The sequence below is a fragment of the Tympanuchus pallidicinctus genome, unplaced genomic scaffold, assembly GCF_026119805.1.
Source record: "Tympanuchus pallidicinctus isolate F22 unplaced genomic scaffold, pur_lepc_1.0 scaffold1, whole genome shotgun sequence".
Classification (NCBI taxonomy): Eukaryota; Metazoa; Chordata; class Aves; order Galliformes; family Phasianidae; genus Tympanuchus; species Tympanuchus pallidicinctus.
In genome coordinates, this window is record NW_026294618.1 from 60,071,448 (window position 1) to 60,093,035 (window position 21,588).

At 37.6% G+C, this 21,588-nt stretch overlaps 1 protein-coding gene across 10 annotated transcripts in view; it reads left to right on the forward strand.

Moving 5' to 3' along the window:
- The window catches only part of IPCEF1 (interaction protein for cytohesin exchange factors 1), a 75,399-nt gene extending 54,668 nt beyond the window's left edge, over nucleotides 1-20,731 (forward strand). For all 10 annotated transcript variants that reach the window (XM_052686981.1, XM_052686971.1, XM_052686986.1 and 7 more), the window contains 2 exons: nucleotides 6,080-6,270; nucleotides 9,284-20,731. In XM_052686981.1, the coding sequence (XP_052542941.1) occupies nucleotides 6,080-6,270; nucleotides 9,284-9,484 (392 nt within the window). In that variant the 3' untranslated portion in view covers nucleotides 9,485-20,731. The remainder of the gene's footprint in view (nucleotides 1-6,079; nucleotides 6,271-9,283) is intronic.
- Nucleotides 20,732-21,588: the final 857 nt, after the last annotated feature.

The window sequence follows — 21,588 nt, forward strand, 5'->3', positions numbered from 1 at the left end:
AATATCAGACCATGACACAGCACCACCACTATCATCAAAAACAATGATAACAAAAGGAAGCTGTAGAAATTGAGAGGTCAACAGGAATGTGTGTTTTTATTTATTTGGGTATCTTCCACTGTAGCAATAACATCCTTCTTCCTTGTGGTTCCTGAGGGTTTTATAATCACCATCACATGATCTTAATGCATCTTGGCAAGAAAATTTTATGCTACCACCTCTGGTTTATTTATTTCACTCTGGCTCATTCATAATAGCTGGTGAAAGAGCTGATGTGCACTGATATTTTGGGAAACCTGGAAGGCTTCTTGAAAACAATTTGAATTTTATGTGGATTGTTTTTGCGAGAAGGAGTTGGTTACATAGAAACTAGATGTGGTCAATTCCTTCTTTTCTCAGAACTTACATCCTTTTCCCCTCTTGAATCTGCCTGTGCCAGTAATAGCCAGAACAGATCTTCTGGTGTACTCTGGCCTCTTTGTTCCTTCTGCATAAGTTATAGTAAATGCTGTATTGTGGCTGAGACTATCCAACAGGCACGCCTATATTGCGCTGCGTGGAAGAACAGCTGTATTTGAATGACCATTTTGCTTCAGATTAAAAACGTTTTAGGAATCACAGTGAAAATTATGCTGTTACATTTTCTGACCTTGAAAATAGAGATACCTGTTTGTGCTGTTTCCAGTTTAGAAGAGTTTGGAGTCTGTTAAAAATGTCACCCCTCTCTGCTGAACTCACTGTATTGTTGTAATCAAAAGCCTTTGACTCTTAGTGTTAATGTAATTTTCCCATTACTGCTCCCACTCTCTCATGTCTCTTGGTTTTATAGTTCTGCATTAGCCAATGAGGAGTTGGAAAAGACAGATCCTTTTAATTTGTGTATTTCCTGGTCTGTAGCTCTTTCAGAAATGTGATTTCCCTAACATGTCATTTCCCTTTGGAAAGACTACTAACATGGAGAATGGATAGGGAGTATACCGGGGATTGGTAAGAGCATAAGTGGGTTGTAATGCTTTCATCTCCTCTCTCCAGCCTGGGTTTATACAGTGCTCTCTTGGTATCAAAAGTTCTGGCAGGTTCAGGAACAGGAGAGTTGGCACAGCCACAAGAAGCTTGGAAGTACAGCAAAGACAGGAGAAAGAAGAAGATTTTTTTTCCTGGGATTAATGCACAGCTGGAGAGCTATGACATCCCAGTTAGAGAATGGAAGAATAAGTACTTAAATTTCTGGGGTTCAGATTAGAGTTAGTAATATATATTCTGTTGGGGATGATTTTCAATACAAAATATTCTTCATGCAAATCATGGCCAATTTCTATTTCTTCACCACTGGGAAGCAATCAGCTTGATTTTTCACAGCTGCTGCCTGAAAACTTCTGGATAATTTCACTTTTTTGGGCTTAAATAGTCTTATATCTGAAAGTTTTCAGACAGGCTCCTGCGTTACTGCTGCAGAGTGGGGAGTCTCCATACTGTAATATCGCCCACCTGTGGCAAGTTGACTGATATGGATGCAGAAGGTGAAAGTTGAGGCGTGCAAAACGGATGTGCTGTGCCTCTGGCAACATGCTCTTGTCTGTGGTATCTCCTGTTAGGTAGAGGAAAATTCCAAATTGGTGAAAATTCCTTTGTGGCATTGAGCCACAAGATGTGTTTTACTCCTCTTGAAATGGAGTTTGTAAGAAGTTCTGGCCAGCCTGAAATCTCACTTCATTTTCATTGTCTCAGCATAAACAGACTGTTTCCCTGCAATGTTAAAATACCTCAGGGCAGGACTTTACTTTTTTGGGGTCCCCACTGTGGAGTTCAACAAAGTTAAGAGAGCTGCATCATAGAATTGCTCAGGTTGGAAAAGACCTTAAAGATCATTGAGTCCAACCACAACCTAACCATACTACCCTAACACTAACAGTCTTCCACTAAATCATGTCTCAGAGCACCACATCCAAACAGCATTTAAACACATCCAAGGATGGTGACTCAACCACCTCCCTGGGAAGCCTATTCCAGTGCTTAACAACCCTTTCCGTAAGAAAGTTTTTCCTGATATCTAACCTAAACTTACCCTGGCACAATTTGAGGCCATTTCCCCTTGTCCTGTCACCAGTGAGAAGAGACCAATCCCATTCTCGCTGTGAGCACCTTTCAGATATTTGGAGAGAGCAATAAGGTCTCCCCTCAGCCTCCTTTCCCCCAGACTAAACAGTTCCAGTTCCTTCAGTCTGTCCTTGTAGGGCATATTCTCCAAGTCCTTCACAAGCCTTACTGCCCTTCTTTGGACCTGCTCCAGCGCCTCATTTCAGAGCAGTACTAGTGAGGACCAACTTGCCCATTTAATTAAGACTGCTCTGAAAGTAATGCCTCCAATCTTATTATGTTGGCCCATCACATCAGAGGCAGATGGTATGGCAGTAGTGGTTGAACCTTCTAGCCAATATTCCATTAAATTTTGTTGCCATGGAACAGATGGCAGCGGAGGGACACTATGACAGAGAGGTATCTGCCATGGAAGTGCATATGAAGCAAAGATGTGGAACTGAACTCCTCCGTGAGGAAAAAAAATTGACAGCTATTGACATCCACTGACATTACTGAACATTTCTGGAGATAGAACAGTGGATGTGAGTACTGTGGGGGATGTGGGGCAATGAGTGTTGTGTTTCACCAATGGTGACAGTAAGTTGAAAGACAGGCCACTTTCCAGACAGCCATTAAGATTTTTGTAAGCATGGCATACCAGCTCTTGTACATTCCTGGTAAAAATGTTAGTGGTGGTGGCAGTGTCAAGAAACAGTGTTTTGTAGCTGAGAATTAATCAAATAGTGTAATTGTGCTCTTTGTATCTGTTGTTGTTTCCATGGAAATAAACAGGAAGAACTACTTTCACAGCAACATAAGTTTTTGTTTAGCAGACTATATATATCCATCATCATAAATCTTATAAGCTTAACAAAACTCAGCAAAGGGGCAGCTCATTTTTTTTGTGAGCCTGACACACAAATCTGTTTTTACACTGATGCCCGAGCTTGAGTGCTATGTGCTTTTTGCATGAATTTTCACTTTGTGATGGAAAGCAAATATTTTGTAGCAATTCAATAGTAGGTCTAGACAGGCCAGATTTCATAGGAGTCTGAATCACTTATGACTAGAAATACAGACCAGGTACAGGAATGCCTGAGCTTTCTCTTAGACTTGCTGATGGACAGGTTAGGAGTCTGTTCTGAGATGCAGAGGGAAATAAGCAACACAGAATTCTGAGCAAGTGTGTTGTGAATGTCTGAAACCAGAGAAAAAAAATCCCAGTCCATGTTAAACCTTGAGTCACATTACCTTCTTTCTGTTATCAAGCATGAATTTTATTTCAGGTGTTTTGTGGGACAATCTATGGGTAATGCGTTGCTAACTTCCCTTCCATTAAGAGGCTTGTAAAGTACTGCACTGCACAGTTTTAGGAGTAAGAAGAAATATGATTTTTTTGTTGTTGTTGTTTTTAATCACTGATCATTCTATTGATTTTGTTAATTGATTGCTAGACATAGTGCTTCTTTTCTTTCTCCATTAGCTCTTGCCCCTAAAATTCACACCACGAAACTAGTACACTCACTAATGGCTTCAAGCCTGCGAAACATGGGTGTTTGTTTTCTGAATTTAGCTCAGGGCAACTCAGGGCAGTGGAGTTAAATTTACGTGTCAGTCCGGCCTCAGTTTATTAGCAGATGTACTCTTTGTCAATGCAACAGTATCTTCTTTACAAAAGCAGTTTTAAGATACTGTTTTGTTATTCTTCACTTGTTACAGCAGAAGCTTTCTACCCACCAGCATAAATGAAGGTGGAGACCAAAGCTTTGTATGGCTCATGCCCGATTCCACTCTGCCTGTAGATTTCGCTCACCCTTTTTTTCCAGCTGTTTCCTGAAATTCTGTTTGGCTTCACTGTCATTCCTTTTATCCACACTTTATCTGAAGAATTCAGAGTTTCCTCTCCCTCCGAAATTACCTGGTTCCTTCTGGGTATGGGAGTAGTGGAAGAATAAGTAATAGGAGAGGAGTTTGAGGCTGCAAACTTGTAAAATACAGGAGCTAAGTGCACAGTACTGATCAGGGAGCCTTCTGCTAGGTTCTTCTTACACTAGTTCCTGCTTCTTTTTCTGTGCTGAGTGTCCTGTCCTCCTTACCTTCACCCACAAATGCACAGAAGATATAAGAGTATTTAACCTCTACTGTCAGTACCTGACAGAAGAAACATATTCAGAGAGGTGTTTTCTCATGGTTGCTGCTTTGTAACATTTTTAAGGTTAGCACTGTGAGTTAGACTCAAAAAATAAATGGAACACTGACTTTGTATTTGTCTGGTCAATAAATTATTTTCTGTTGGTATGCTCTTGGATATCTGATAAAAAACAGCTTACATTTGCAAATGATATGGTGTGCAGTCTTGATGGGTGAGGTCTGCAACATGACTGAGCCAGTGCTGTGCAGGAACTGGCTAATGGAACAAACAGCTGCTTCATCCCAAGTAAGAAAGCAGGAAGCTAGTTATAATTACAAGCCTCATGGCATGAGCCAACAGTTTTCAGGAAATACACTGCGGTGTATTATGCCTTACACTTTTTTTTTTTTTTTTCCTATTTCCCACAGCTTGTTAAATATACAACAGTTCTCTTTTTCCTCTCTCTGCACTGTACCAGTGATGGAAGCTATATTTAGTCCTTGTCAAATTACAGCAGCCTTTTTAGAATCACAAAGTGGTAAAAAAAAGGCCAGCAACAGAGTGAAGGCAAATATTTGTAGCATGTCATAAACCTTTCTTGTAACCTAAATATTTAGAAAAGAGAGGAATGTAGGAGGATGCTGTACTTTTTAAAATATGGAAAAGATAAGGAGCAGACTCCTTTCTGAGTGCACTGGAAGCTGGAGAAATCTTTTTGCTGCAATAGGAGGGAGCAAGAGCACATTTTCCTTATGTTTGCTGACTAAGGATGATTTAGAAAAGTCAATGTTTAACTTTCAATTAAAAGAAAAAACATGCTGCCAGTTCAGCTAGCACATGGAAGGCTGCATTTAAGAAGAGCTGAAACCACTGTCTCCAGTGTAATAAACATGAAAATCATCCCAGTGGTTCTTGAGGGACTCACTGGCATCCTGAGAACACCAATAACATTAAGATTTTCCTTTAGCAAATATTGGAATAGAAAAAATTTCAGTGTGCTCTGAGGAAGAACTTGTACAGCTTTTTTGCTGAAAATGGCCTTCTGTCAATAGCCTCAGTCAGTGCTTGGCACATTTGAGCTCCTGCTTGTTCATTCTTAAGTTGTTTTATTCTGAAAAAAAGGTCTTTGCTTCATTTTGTTAAATCTTATTTTATCCTCTTCTGTTCTCAGCTGCTTGCTAACTTTTCCTTTTGTGTCCTGTCTGACATGGAAGATGATGCTGCAGCTTCAGAACTGTCAAAGCAATTGAGCAAGGGGTAATTAAGACTTTACTCTGAGGCACCACAAGCAAATTTTGTGCTGTGCACTGTGAAGCTTGAGATTTAGGCATTAGGTGACCCAAGGTGTCCTGTTTTATTCTGTTTCCTAGGTATCTTCCCTTGTAGCCTCTGACATATTTCTATGTCTCATTTCTTTGCTGTGTTTTCAAGAATTATCAATGCCTGACAAGAAGTTGGTGCACCAAACAGAATCTGGCATGTATATTAGCTAGAAGTGTGCTTAACTTAAGTGTGCAGCATGAAAGGGAAAGGTAAATCAGTGTAGATGCTATCAAATTAGCTTGCTATTTGAGTGTAGCACTACTGACAGTTATTCAGTCTGTGGTATGTATAGAGCATTAAAGAAACACTTGAACAGTGAAAACATATGCTCATATCTGTATGAATCATAACCTGATTGTTAAAAACATTTGAGTTTGGCTGTATGTCATTCTCATCTGCATGATTACCCTAAGAACTGCCCTTGGTCTTGATTATAGTACCATTACTTTTTGACTTGGCTGAGTCTTTCTAATTGCTGAATATAATGTTTCTGTTATCTGCTGCCATATTCATATTCTCATACACACTTTATTTTTTACTTTGCAGATCATGAAAAATGTGATGATGATGAGATGGAGAGACTTTACAAGTCATTAGAACAAGCAAGTCTGTCTCCCATTGGTGATCGCCGGCTGTCAACCAAAAAGGAGCTTAGGAAGTCATTTATCAAACGCAGCAAAAACCCCTCTATTAATGAGAAACTCCACAAAATTCGAATGCTGAACAGCACACTAAAGGTGAGATTACAGATTGAGCCAAGGAAAAGCCTGAGAGAAAGAAATAGTTTGGCTGAGAAAAGAATAAAGCCAAACTCTAATTACAGGCTAACTTTAAGCTCCAGAGAGTTTGTTAAGTTTCTGAAATTGTTTTCTCTTTTAGTCAGAATTGTGGTCTGTGTTTTGTTGTTAAACTTGATCTGGGAGCGGAGGCAATAGTTCAGAAGGGACCTTCTTGTATAAATTCCAGCCCATTTGGAGAATTTAATAAAGAACATCTCTCTTAGTTAGCTGGGAAACCTGCAAGCTCAGCTGAATGCCATAAACAAGGGAGCCTTAAAAAAAGGAAGAGCAGAAAAAGTACCTTGATGATGGACACAAAAATGACCATGAGCCAGAAAAGATTTCTTTGTGATTACTAGGGAATGTACAGGATGTGCCAAAGCCTTTGTAAAGACCTCCTATAACAAATATATTTAATAACAAAAGCATCCTGCTTTTATGTTGTGGACTGAAGGGGTGGAGGGATTAGGGGAACATTCCATGAAAAGGCCAGTAAATTTGTCTGGAATATGAAGATTTATGAGACTTACCCAGTATCATTTTGAATGCCACGGGAATTCAAAACCTGCTTATGAATGGTATTCAATCAAACAGAAAGCATAGCCATAACATTTAAGTTCTAAAGAGAAAGAATAAATGCCAACCAAGGGCTTTGCTAGAAACAGGATTCGATTATCATATTTTTGGCAAGAGTATTTGGCTTCAGACATAGCACCCCAAAGAAGTTCATGTAAAAACTTCTCTGATAATCACAATCAGTGATTACTTGCAACAAGAGGCTTGGCTTTGGCAACCAGGCTTGTCTTAAACTTTCTGAAAACACAGTCTAAAAGTCAAATTGGAGTGCAGCTGTCCTGCCTTCTTCAGGACTTCCAGGCTCCGTATGAGACCTAGTGAAGTTTCTCCTCAGGATAAATGGGTCTCTTATGACATGGTATAACCATATTATCCTTCTGCATCAGGAATGCAGTTCAGCTTATTATAAAACAGAAAGTTTAAAAAACACACCTATTTTATGACACAGGAAAACAAATATGGAAGCACGTATCTAAATCTTTCCGTAATATGAACCTCCCTAATGAATATAAGAACCAGTTAGTACACAATGGAGTTGTATGCTGTGCAGTAGTCTATTTTATTAGTTTGGATCTGAATGCAAACCTAGAAGCCTTTCTGTCAGACATGAGCAAGAAGAATAGCTTTACAACAATTTAACCCAGGAGTATCGTATAAACTGTCATTAGCAGTGCCTACAAACTTAGACTTGTCTAACATTTGTATTTAGTATGGAAAAATCATTTTTAGACTGTTCACAATGCATAAAATGTGTTGATTTCTTTCTTCAAGTTAAGGGATTGGAGTATTGACAAGACAAATATAGTGCAGTGTCTGACAGACACAGAGTTCTATGCACAGCAGTCTTTGCCTGTCTGAAAAGAAAATGCTTGTAGTGGGAATGTGCTATATTCTTTGCATCAGTAGGATGATGTGCTTTTAAAGGCAATCATATTAACATAAAATGTGAGGCATGAGATAATTTGAAATGATCTACTGGAAATTTCAAGATCAGAGAAGCTTTGCATCTGATCCATATTTACAGTGCTTTAGACAGAAACCTCTTAGTTTTAAGGCAAAAGATTAATGCAACATTCAGTGTAATCTTAATTTTTGTCTTTTGACGCAATTTTTTTTAACGACAGATAAATGTTCCTGCCGTGATATATCATATTAACAAGACATACTTTGGGTTGTTAAGAAGAGAAAGAAGCCGTGTGCAAATGCGTCACAATCTTGATGAATGTGGGAAAATAGATTTAGTGCTGCAGAAAAAATCTGCAGTATGGCTTTTTGCCATCATGTCTGTGCATCGTAAACACTCCTCCCTTCTTTTTCCTTATTTATTCTTTAGCTCTTAGGCTACCAGTGTATCTACATACTGATGCCAGAAACTCTCATACAAGGATTGGTTTTGAAAATAGGACTAATGTAAACCAACAGTTTAATAATTTTTTCTGCTTGAAAAGTTCAGAGGTGTTAAAATTGTTGATTAGAATAGCAGTGGGATATGTATGTGATGGCAGCCTATTGCTACAGTCAGGAAGTATTCTGAATATGTGTGTGTTGACAAGGAGTTTTGAAGCCAATTGCAGGCATAGTTTTCTCAGGTATGATGAAACACTTGGCAATAGAGAAGAAAAAAATGTGAAAAGAGGATAGAACTAGACTATTTTCAGTGGTAGACAGTGAGAGGACAAGGGATAGTGAACATAAAAGGAATCACAGGAAGTTCCATGTGAACGTAAGTGTATTTTGGGTAACAGCACTGGCACAGGTTACCTGTATTGTTGGTAGACTTTCCATCTCTGAAGTTATTCAAAAGCTGCCTGAAAGTGGTTCTAGGCACTCTGCTCTGGGCAACCCTGCTTGAGTAGGAGTTGAACCAAATGATCTCTGCCAACCTCAACCATTCTGTGATTCTGTGACATCAAGTCTCTTAGCCTCCCTGTACCATGACATGACTGCCCCTGTTTTTCAACTGAACCAGGGTATTCACATTATACAGTCTGCTCCTGTCTGGAAGTAGAGGCCAGATTTGTTAAGATCCGGTGACTAATGTATTAGCACCCACATATACACTAACTACTTAAAGGCTACACTGCCAGCATATGAATTAATCAACCAGTGTCTAATTTTCTCAACTTTTCATTCATAAAGTTTTGCTAAGAATCCTATAAAAGCAAAGCAAAACAAAACAACTGCATAAAATCATAATCTCTCCTTCAACCAGGAGGAATTTTTGCTGTGGACTTGACTTCAATAACCTTGATAATAAAAATGAGAACAAGTTGCCAAGAGAATGGATCATTGGCCATCTCCCTGTGACATGGTTCTGTAATGTTCCAAGGGTGATTTGTTATGGATGGTGATCTTGACAGCGTTTATGAGAAATAACCTCTTGATCTCTTCCTAGTGTAAGGAACATGACTTGGCTACAATTAACCAGTTGTTAGAGGACCCAAAGTTGACGGCGATGAAATACAGAGAGTGGAGGAACACAAACATCATGCTAGTTCAAGACATCTATCAGCAGCAGGAGGTCCAGGATGTATCTACAGAGAACAGTGAGGAGCAAGAGACAACTCCACTGCCTGTCACTGAAAGTGCTATATGAAGCCATGGATTGACAGTTGACTGCAAGATTTTTTTCCCCAAGAGTCTTCACATACAGACTCTTTAAACTGCTGCATTGTGAGGTTGATTTTTTTTGTCAAGTGTTCTTCATAAGTTAAACAGCCCCTCCTCCAAAACCTTATTTCCTTTTGTAAATTCCTCTAAATCAAAAAAAGGATGCTTGAATCTGGGTTAAGAAGAATGTTTTATGAAGCAGTGAACAAATATTTTTCCATACTAGGAGAAGTGGTATATGTGCAATTCCTGGAAGTCACAGTGCTGTATAATATGCACTATATAAATGTCAGATCATTGGGGTTGTATTAATCTTTGAACTTATTGATAAAAGAAGCTACAATAATGCCAACAGTACAGTAATCTTCTATCTAATTTTTGACCCTGTATGGTAACTCAAAATTTATATATTTTTTTCATCTCTACGTTCATTCACTTTGACTGCTCTACCAGTCTAAACCAAGAAAAAATGAGTAGAAATTATGCATAAATTTTTACTACACACCACTCTCAGACACCCAGTTTTGTAATGCCTAATGTTGTATGGCACTGACATTTATTTATGGACCAGACCAAAGTACTGCCATTCTTCAAGAACAGAAGGTCTCTCTGTGTTTGGTTACATGTAAATCACTCTTCAGTGAGGTAAATAATATCTCAACATATTTCAACTTCTCTTATGGATTTGGCAGAACTTCCTGGAAGGCTACTTGCTTCTTCCATATTTTAAAGATGCATGAGTAGATAGGGTATAAGTTCATTCCAAACTCTCAAATCAAGCAAGGTGATCAAGTCTCCAAGGCAGAAGCTAAAAACTTAAATTCCTGATTTAAATGGAACTGAAAACATAAAGCATAGCTTCAAATGTTTTTGTAAATATATGTCATTTTATGGCTTATATGAATGTGACTATGTACTGTATATATGTTTTATTTATATATTTATATATGCTGAATTTCCTAATGTTGATAGGATGACATGGACCAGACTCACTTAGGTGAGAGTGCTTGCATGTTGACTTGAAATGCCTCTTTGTTCCAGTATAAATCACTGAAAGGGCTCTTGAATGGAGAGTACCTTGATACTTCTACTGTAACTGCCTATTCTGTTTTCAACCTAGCTTTGTGATTCAGATGAAGAAAATCTGTGTATTTTAAGGCAAGGGTTTGTTTTTTGCTTTTCCATATTCAGCATTAATGCAAGTAGGAGGAACTTTTCAGAGTTTTGAAAAGCAAGAATTAACCCACCATACTCCAAATGATGCCACTACAAGTACTGTGGGAATCTGCTCTTCTGTTTGCTATCTTGTAAAGATACTGTCATTAGTTTTTAATGGGGTTTATCTTTTAAAGCAAAATACAGCATATTCACCTGTTCTTATCAGAGATATATTTTATTGTATCTTGATCAAGAAAACAAATAGTAGTAACATGAAATAATTTCAGCCTACTAAGCAGTAATTCCAATTGTTAATGTTGCAATGTTAACAGTCAGCAGATTTCCTTTGATATAGACATTACTAGAGAAGGATACTTGAGCAGATGGTAGCTGGTTGAATGCAGAGCTGCTCTCGGGATTGCATCATTGCCTCAATTACAAAAGGTTTTAGGAATGTGAGGGTCAGGAACAATGTTGGCATAGGACTTAATAACTGGAGTTAGTTAATTTGCTGGTGGGGATTAGAAGTTAGATGATACCTGGAAGTGGGTAGCAATGACTAAATGGGGAAGCAGGTAAAAACCTGAGGTTATTCAAAAGCTGATATTACTAGGAAACCATCGTATAAGTGATAATTTCTGACCATGCAGAAGCAAGGCATGTAATGCAATTTCTTTTCAAAAGCATCTTCAATAGTTAGATCTTATGAACAAAGACATGCTTAACTGCTCTGTTGCTGACTGCACTAGTCAGTGCCCTGCAGTTCTGCATAAATTCCTAGCCAACTCCATTTGCTGAAGTAGGTCTGAATCACACTACAGAAAGAAGTAGGGAGCCTATACAACATTTTTCACACAGTTTATACCATGATATGCAAAACAGGTTTCTTAAATGCAGAGACAAATGTCCTCAGACTGCCTGAATTCTACTATTTTTTTTTTTTTACTTTGTTAAAATAGCCTAAAATAACTTTAAATTACTCTCTTTCCATTGGTTAGTAGGTAATTATTGTTGAGCTACTGAGTTTTTGGAAATCTCAGGATGGGTTATATCACCCTCTTAGAAAAGAGCAGAAATTGATTGATCAGGGTTACTTCTAATTCAGATATTATTTTAGAGAATTCCTGTGTGTTCAAGAAAAATATATGGGTTTTTTGCAAGTGCAGTGTTCTCTCCATTCTCTTCAGCTGCTTTTTAGACCCCAAACAAATGGAAAGCATGGGAAATAAGAAGTGAAAATGTTAATAAAATGGGATTAAATTTCTAGCATTATTAATTAATGCAACATTTTTCACCTGGATTCATCAATCCATTCATCCATTCAGCAATGGGAGAGACACAGATGGAGAAGAACAATACATGGGACAACGGCTGTAACTGGTGGACGTGACAGGGAGCCATTGTCAGCAGGAGAAGCTTGGACAACTGTTTGCTCTGCTCAGTCATATTTAGGATAACTGGTACCTGAGCATAAATTTGGTTGGTCTCAATTTGGAAGGACTGCATTACTGACTCATACTGTGGGGAGGTGTTACGTCAGTCTCTGGTAGCTTTTCTGGAAATCAAATCTCTCTGTTTTGAGGCTGTAGATCTCATGAGTTGAGATCACATTTCTTTGCCTAAGATAGGAAAAGTGTCATGCTGGGTTTGAGAATTGTTTCTGCATATAATTCTGGTGATTTACTCAATACTGAGTTGCAGAGGAAACAAGAATAAATTATGTAATATAACCTCCTTTTCTGGAGATAATTTTCTTTTTGGAGGAAACGTTCATATGGGAAAAAAAATTGCTTTATATCAGTCAGGAATGTGGGGGGGAAAAAGGTGATATTTGGCTTAAAACTGTGTAGAATGTGGTAATTTTAAATCAGTTTTCACTAGAAAAAAAAAAGTATAAGCATGCTGTTTCTCATATGGAAGCCTGTGAGCTTAGTTGTCTCCTACAAACTTAATATAAAAACTTGTATTTTCTGTCTCTTGAAGTATCAAGGAAATCCGTGTAAGGAAAATTCTTGAGCTGTGGTGGAAATTTCCCCTTCCTACCTCCCTATATGTTTGGTTACACAGGAGTGACTAATTGCAATGAGAGCCTTGCTAGCCTTATTTATGTAAGAAATGCCTTTCTGTTAGCAGGAAACCAAAGTGGTTTTCTTGTAGTAAAAGTGCCAGAATGGTATTTCCTGTTTCATGTGAGACATTTTGAAGCAGCAGACATTTTAAGATGTCATTCAGCATTCCTTGAACATTTAACTTATCCTGTTTTGATCTGCTCCAAGCTTCCATGTTCTTTCTTTTTCAAGAACTAGGTCCTCTACTAAATGAAATAAAAATTGAGGTGGCAAACAGGACCAAAATTCTCTCAGCTATGATCTATGAAATTCTTGTTTCTGTGCATAAGAGTGACAGGAACTAAACTTGCCAAAAGCTAGGCAATCCAATATGGAAGAAAAGGTTGATAGATGTTAAAGAGAGTACTGAATGTCTTGAAATTTGCTGTGAGTAAAGATGCAAAATCTGTCAGCTCTGGAAAAACTATTGTTTTTCTATTTTATTTCTTTGTGGTAAAAATCTAGGGGAGTGGCTTATGAGCTGGCAAAAACTGAAAAATAGAATATGCATGTAATTCCTTGAAAGTTCATCATCTTTAATGCATTACCATGAAATGACTGATTTCATGTTACTCAGCCTTTAACACTGAAAATTCATTTCCTTGGGAAACCGTTCTAGCTACTACAGTGTCAGGGGGCTTATCCATCCCATCTGATACATATGAGATCCATTTTGAGAATGTAAGTTTGTTGCATTTCTAAAGGGCATACTGCTTATATGATTAGATTGTACCTTAGGAATTGTATGAATTTTAGTGCTCCCTGGGTCCCTAGATGCCTTAGGACCTGCACACATTATTCTGGATCTTGAAGTTGCTTATGATTGTTTTACTTATCCAATCTTAATATAAAGAAAAGAAGATTGGAAAACATTTCACTATCATGTGAAAGCAGACTAATGCCCATCCAGGAAATATTTAGGTACTTTACTCCTGAATGCTTAGCATAATTACTCTCCTGATGAAATGCCACGTGTGCGTAATAATGGCAGTGCTGTCGTGTAAAGCTTTCAGTGTTGAGGAACAGCTAAAAAGAGGAATTGATGAGCCTACTCCGTTAAACTCTGTGTAGACATGGATGGCCATACCTAAAGGAATATCCTCAAGGATATCAACTATGCAGGGAGAGGGCCTGCAACAGTAGGCAGGTACTAATTTAATACTCTATCTTCTAAATCTATCTGATTCACTAGTTGCAAACTCAAGGCACAGTGTTTGAACTCAGCACTGCCTTTTCCCTGCTTGTTGCCCACATGTGTGACTTGATTTTAATGTAGCGATGCTCACAGCTTGGGGAACGAGAGCCTTATGTTTGCACTTGTCAATTAACGTTGAAACGAAGGAGTATTTTGCTTATCATATTTTTTTTTTCACTGCAGATTTTTTCAGTTTGCTGCTACATAATAAGATAGTACCTGCTGGTTCCTAAAAGCAATTTAATTCTTCTTGGGACTATTATTAATAGTAAACTGAGTAATTTGGAGCCAGGAAGAATCAAGGAGTGGTTTGAGTGAGAAACGCTTTCCACTGTCTGGCAATGCAGTTTTGGGAGTTCTGTTTTTAAATTAGCTAATTCTCTTTCATTGCTTGCTGTAGCTACCACTAAGGAAGGATACCTCATGCCTTATGCTTTCTTTTGAATGTTGTGAGGCATGGTTGGATTTTTTCAACTCTCAGTGCAGCAAGTTTCAATTAACAAGGAATTGGGATCTTTGTAAAAAGTTTCAGTTTAGCTGTCCAGGCCAAGCAGACAGAGCACCACAGAAGGGTATTTCCTATGAAGTGAGCTCATCTCTACAGCTGCACAGAAAGAAGTGCACCCTCTCTTCCCCCAGCATCCTACATGCTCCCACTTGTTGCTTCATGTTGCTCTGCTCATTTCTTAGCACCTCTGTTAGCTCAGTAGTGTCAGGCAGCAAGGAACAGACCCAACAAGATGGATAACATTCTATGGCAATACATTGGCTTATGGAGAAGTTCAGTAGCTGCCAGAGCTGTTACAAAGGAGGAAGATATATTGTGTGGGAAGGCAAAGAAGGAAGAGGGAGCTGAATAAGTGGGAGAAAAGAAGGGGATCTCTTCCTCATAGAAGGAGAGCATTGTCTTGATGCTGCTTCCCACAAAGCTTTACTTTCACCAAGTGATGATTTTGTTTTTCTTTTACTTTGCAACATGTGGTTGTGAAAACAAAACGAGGCACCAAATTCCAAGTGAGATTTAATCTGATCTCAGCCTGTGCTTTTACTTTTCCTGCTTCACACAGAACCAAGTGTTTCTGCTACCTCTTTTATTTCTGGATATGTAAGCCAAAATCCTACAAAAACTAGCACCGTTTCCTTAGGATCTTTCCTTGCATACTTGCTGCAGGAATTCTGATATGAGAGGAATTCTCATATGCAGGCAAGTGAGAGAAACCTCCTGTTGTAGCGCAAAATATGTAATAGTTTCTGAAGTTCTATAAAAAGAGAAATAAAATTTCTCATTATGATTCAGGTACTTGTTTTACATCAGCTTAAAAATAAAACTAAAAATACTGGGTTTTCCTTGGCATTCAGACTTTCTCAGTGGGATTGAAGATGAGATGTTTACCAGTGACAAAGAGAGGACATGGCCATCTCATTCCATTCCTGGCTTCTCAATTGTTGTGTTTGATTATTTCATTTTTTGGAAAGGGGTTGTAATTCTTCTGACGTTATCATAGGCTGGAAGTAAGTAAGTACTTACTACTGGCTATCAAGGGGAAAATACCTATATTATCATTTTGTTTTCAAGAAATATTTTAGTTGTTGCTACTAGAGGTATAGAAAATTGTGTGATACAAACTCTGATAGCACATGGAATAATGTCCATGATAACAAGCTGCTCTTTTATTTTGATGTGGAAATGTACATCTTTCCTCTTCTCAATCCTAGGCAGACAGATGCTTTTCTCTGGCAGACATGCAGGTTCTCTCTGCAGTGCCTTTGGGAAAATAGTTCTCAGCATTTTTTCTGATAGAGAAAACTGATCCCTTAGCACAGCCTGCTGGCTGTCAGTGAGATAGCAAGCAAAATATAAGTGTGCACAATTATATGTGAGAGGGGAAGTGATCGTATTACTGCTGTAGGTGTGATGGTCTCACTTTCCTGTAGAGCAAGTTCTAGATGAGGTGAAAGTGATTACTGCAGGTGGGAAAGTGGAGATGCTGTCTGGCACACCAGCCCAGTGTAGATCTGAGCTAATAGTAAATTCAAGCAAAGTGCAGTCCAAAGGGGAAAATGTTCCATGCAGAAGTGGATATCAGAAAGAGAGGGAAAATATTTCTGGGAGGGGAAAGGAAAGCAGTGTGCAAGAGGCATCTGGATGATGTGCAGCTTGATATGGTTTAGTGCTAGTGGTGGCAATGGTGATGAGGAGACGGTTGGACTAGATGATCTTGTAGGTCGTTTCCAACCTTGTGATTCTATGATTATATGAAATGATTGCATTTAGAATGGGAGAAAAAACCTGTCATCAAATTCATATCTTAGTGTGGATGATTTTTATTATCTAGTTATTTAACATCAATGAATTTCAGCTAGTTCTGTAGACCACCCTAAAAAATCAGAGTTGAAAAGTCATAGGTTGTTTTGTCAAAAATGTTCATACGGTGATGTTAAGGACAATGGCATGTAATATCTGTGCAGTCTCATAAAATCCAAAACCACAGCCGTGATGATATGGCACACAAAGACAGATTAAAATTTAGAGGAATCTCCACTTATCATTGTCCTTGCAAAGGAAACCATCTTCCAATCATCTACTGGATTATTTGTATTCTTACACATCTGCTGCTAAAGTATAGGGTACATTTCTAAGGTGTGCATTTTCTTAACTCCTATTTATAATACAGGCAGTAAATTCTTGGCTAGCACTTAAGTTAATAAATTATAGCAGTGGTGAAAATGGCCCAGGTGCTGGTGCTCTTTTTTGTGTGATTTGAGAATTTCACTCTACAAATGCCAGAAGGATGAATAGCATACGGAATGTAAAATTCCGTACTGCTGTAAAACACAAATATCACCTTTCCAGATTGATGTGATCTTTCATCAAGAGCGTTATTTATTTGCTGTGAAATTATTTATTCTAGTAAACTCACTGATGACAAATTGAAGAATTGCAGATGACCACACCTTATGTGTTGGTTCCAAAATAGGTTTCTAATACAAGAAAAAAGATTAATTATGATGCTGACACTGGCTGGAAGAAGCAGGTGAGAGTACTCAGGGTTGAGGCAGCAAGAAAACATCTGCACTTTGGAGGCAAAAATGTCTTGAAAATGGGGGCAGATATCCCACTTATTAAACAAAGAACCCTTTCTTTATTCTTGGGGATTCAGAGGAGTGATGAAGATAGAATTTGTGTGGCAGCACTAGCCATACAAAAATTTGAGCATGAAATAACTCCTAGGAACAAAGTCCAGATATAGAAATATATAAGGTACCTCATGTTGGTTGGTTTTGGTGACAGTTTTAAAGTTAAGATGAGAATGTTTGAGTGAATACTGGATGTATAAGATGTTACAGATGTCAGAGATCACTGCATCGTGCACCTATCTTTGCTTTGCTTCTAGCAAAACCTGATGTCTACTAAGAAGGTATTTGAATGCAGGCTAACAAAATATCAGGATTCAGGAGAAAAATAATTTAGGATCTCTATTATAGGTCCTCCATGACCAAATGGGATCAATTCCAGGTAGGAGGTCCAGAGTAGACTGAAATTTGTCCCTGCGGTTGGTTTTAGTTTGGCATAATGAGAGCTAAAGGTGCAGATTATTATCTGCATCTTTATCTGTATTATTATCCACTCAATATCCTTCTTATCCTTGATCTATATTATTATCCTATGACAAAGCTTAGAGGGTAGTTTGAATGTACATTTGAGGTACCTAACTTGTTTTTCATTCACAGATGGTAATATGATTTTGATTAAGTCACTCCTATCCAGTGATTCAACCCCATTTGTAACACGATGATAAGTGCTTACTGCTGAGAGCTGCTTTGTGAATTAATTCCAGCATTCCGCTCTACTAATCAAACAGGTGATGACAATGTAGACTGTGACAGTCAATGATAACATTGTATTTTTTATATCTTGAGGACTGATGATAATTTGCTGGGGGAAAGGTGTCTACTGCAAGAGGAAAGATAGAGATTTCCTCTTCAAGCATCCCTTCTGTCAAGAGGAATTTCATCCTAGACATGATGATAACCACCGTTTACTGTCTGAAGAGTTAGAGTCCATAAACCAGATATTGCTTGAGTGACTTTGTCTCTTCTCAAGCCAAAATATAGCTGTGTGCAATCGGAAATGCATTTGCACAAACCATGCAACCATATGAGTGTAAACTCCAGTCTCAGGAATACTTTGCTTACTTCATTGCAAATTTACACTTTGGGATTCAGGTTTTCTGGAAATAATCTACAACCACAGTGGTCCAAGTACTCTTGGACCTTGGTAACCTTGGTTGTTTCTCTGCCCAAATGTAGGTTGCCTGCAGCCACAGTCCCCTTAGGGGTGTTTCTATTCCTCTTGCTACTTGGCATTTACTGTTTTTTGAACAACAACAACAAAAAATTTAGGCATAGGACCTGTGTTTTGAAAAAAATAATACAAAAATATTAGCTACAGTTATCCAGAGGCAATTCAATAATTTTACTGGTGACTCACATCTAAGTTATTTGATTTTCTCAGAATTATGATATTAATGTTCTGCTGAGTTCTCTTGAGAGCCTTCTACTACAAGCTAACAAGCTTCCTTTCAATATCTGTTTTTTATTTAAAAAAAAAAACCTTTTACCTACATTATCTAGGATCAAACTGATTGCTCTTGTGGCAGGACTGACAACCGATTGGAGAAAATACGTTAAATACTATACTGTATTATATATGACATTGTCAACACTGAAGTCTGCAATCAAGAAAACAAGATGGACAGTGTATCCTCCTTTGGTATGTAGCTTCTAATTTGACTCAGTTATTTCTCCTGAACATCAAAATATTCTCTTTTTCAATCTGTTTCTTGCAAATAGAATAAAGGTGAAACTACTTGTACTTTCATATATTTTCACTGAATTTTAACCTAGTACAGAACCATAACTTTCAACTCCCCTCCTTGAGTTTTCTTCCAATTCTATATAACTGTTCAATGGGTCTGTGAACGTACATACTAAACCTTTTTACTGAATATTTGCTTTATGTAATAACATGGATTTCTTGTTAAGAGAGAGGACAAGCATTGTCCATAAATGAATTCTGAACAGGAGGCCTTCTATTGCTGATACTGATAACTATAATCTCCCTCTCTGTTTATGGCCTCTGGAATAATACAGTTCATTACAGAGCAATAAGACTAATTTTTTTTTTTAAGTATTTGATATAGAATTTACACTGTCTTTTAATATTGCCATCATTATCTCTGTCATTGGAAATTCAGATGTGGGAAGGCTTTTTTTTTGCTCCTAAACAAGCTATGCTGTAGAGGTAGCATAGACACTCTGTGTTCACTGTATAATGTATATTTAGGAGAATTAGCAGCATAATTACACATTCACAGACACACTGTCTGTGTTTCTGTCTACTAGATATGCTGCAGTGGAAGTTTTAAATTTGAATGTGAATAGCTAACTGAGGTGTTTTTTATTGAAATATATATCTTCTTACTATTTAATAGTAGGATAGTTTTAAAGAGATTGGAGAGTTTGTTTCAACTTCATGTTTAAACTCATGTTTGAATGCTCCTTGAATTTATCTGTGTATGTCTTAATGCACATAGATACCAAGGCATGAATTTGGGAACAAAAATATATGCTTAAGGAAGGTAACTGTGACACCTTCATAGATAACAGCAAATAATTTAATGAGTAGGAGCTACTGGGATTATGCTGGAAAAGTAAATAAAGCCCTTGGAGAATGTGACTCTTGGAAGAACATTGCCCCCATACATGTATTTTTTCAGGAAGGACAGAGGTCAGTATATGAACACATTAGTGAAATGACATGCATGTGTTTGGAACTTTGGTTCTCTACACCAACACTGAAAAGATGGCTAGTTGGCAGTAAGTAATACATCATGAGTAGAAAATGTGAAAACTGTGCCTTTTATGGAGAATACTGAGAAATTCAAAATGTCTCGTTTAATTTCTTCAGAGAATTAGGAAGGTTTTGATATGATCTCTTTTTTTCCTAATGATGTTGAATGTCATCCTGATTCAGATGAAGTACCCAGCTGGTAAATGCTCTGGATTGCCTGAAGGAGCCTGCCTCTCTGCCTTGATTTTACTCAAGGGAAATGATCAAATTAATCCCTGTAAGAAATGTATCTTACAAGTGCAAACTTAAAAAAAAATTCCCATATGCATGGAAGTGGTTTCTAACAGCAGGCAGTCCTTGAACTCCCACTGAAATTGTCAGAACAGATAGGAAGATAAGCACTGCCCAGTTCAAGTAGCTTCACTTTTAAAACATATGTAGCAGATATATGTTTTGAACCAAAGTATCATGGGGGTTTTTGAACTTTAAACTCATTAAATCAGGAACACCACCCCTCCCATCCCTAAATTAAAATATAAAATTAAAAAAAAAGTAATTATCAAGACTACATCATGCACTTGTTTTCATTACATTACACAGTGGTCTAGATTAAATCATCTAGCAGAGTGGTTACGTAAAAAGTTGTAACAGAAGATCATAGCATTTGTTTTTTGCCTTCAAATCTATGGATTGATGAATCTACCTACAAGGGATGAGCAAAACCCTGTTTGAAAAATCTTCAGAGTTTTTTTGTTTTAAAGAAATAGTACTAATAGCAGTAATATTTATATAATCACTGCAAAACTTCAGCAAATCTCTTACAGGTCCTGAATAGACATATATCAGGAGTATGAAATAACTTAGAAGTGTGTTGGGGAAAAAAGACAAAACAAACAAACAAAGAAACAAAAAACAAAACAGAATGAAAAGTAACAAAACAAAACCACAGAAACCCACAGAAGAACCAGAGCAGTGTATGGAAATTCAGTGAAATCAGAAATACCTACAATTGAATAAAACCACAGGCTGCTGTAATAAGCTTCTCCCTCTCCTCCAATACTCCCTATGTTCTCCCTGCTTTTTTCTTTAAAATTTCTGCCTTTGCTTTGTAGTTGCTGTATTACCTCCTGTCTGGTGAAAAATCAGTTATCCTACTGCTCTTTATTGCCCAACATAACAACAATCTTCTGCTTATTGCGTAATTTTTTTTTTCCATTTGTGTTCCTTTCTAGATTATTCTTCTTAAATGCATAGTTTCTACTAATGTAACTGATGTTTATTTTGGGGATTTTGATAAGTGAAAAGAGAAGTATTGTTTTTCCCTTTGTAACGATGATGAAAATACCAGTGAAGTAAAACATTATCTAAGAAGTATCATACAGCAAAAGGTACTGTGAACATTCAATAATACACTTTTATTTAAGCATCCATGGGTATATGCACATTTGTGTGCACTCCAGAAAAGGATGTTGAATTAGAGTGATTAATTGGAGTAATGCACAGTAAATGTCTGTCTTTTATCTTCATGCTACATGTTCTCACAAAGGCATCATTTAGGGATTTAACTTGCCATTTCACATCACTCCAAAACTGCATTTGTTTCTGAGAAATTAATTTGATGTTGAGTGCAGAAGCTGAATGCAGGTCTACGTGCATAGTTGTGCTGATCCTTACTGTGAAGTATAACAGAGAGAGTAGGAATAGAGGATGGCTGTAAAGATTCCCGTGCTTAGAAAAGTATCAGGTCCTGCGCTTAATTTGATGAGTTATTTTGC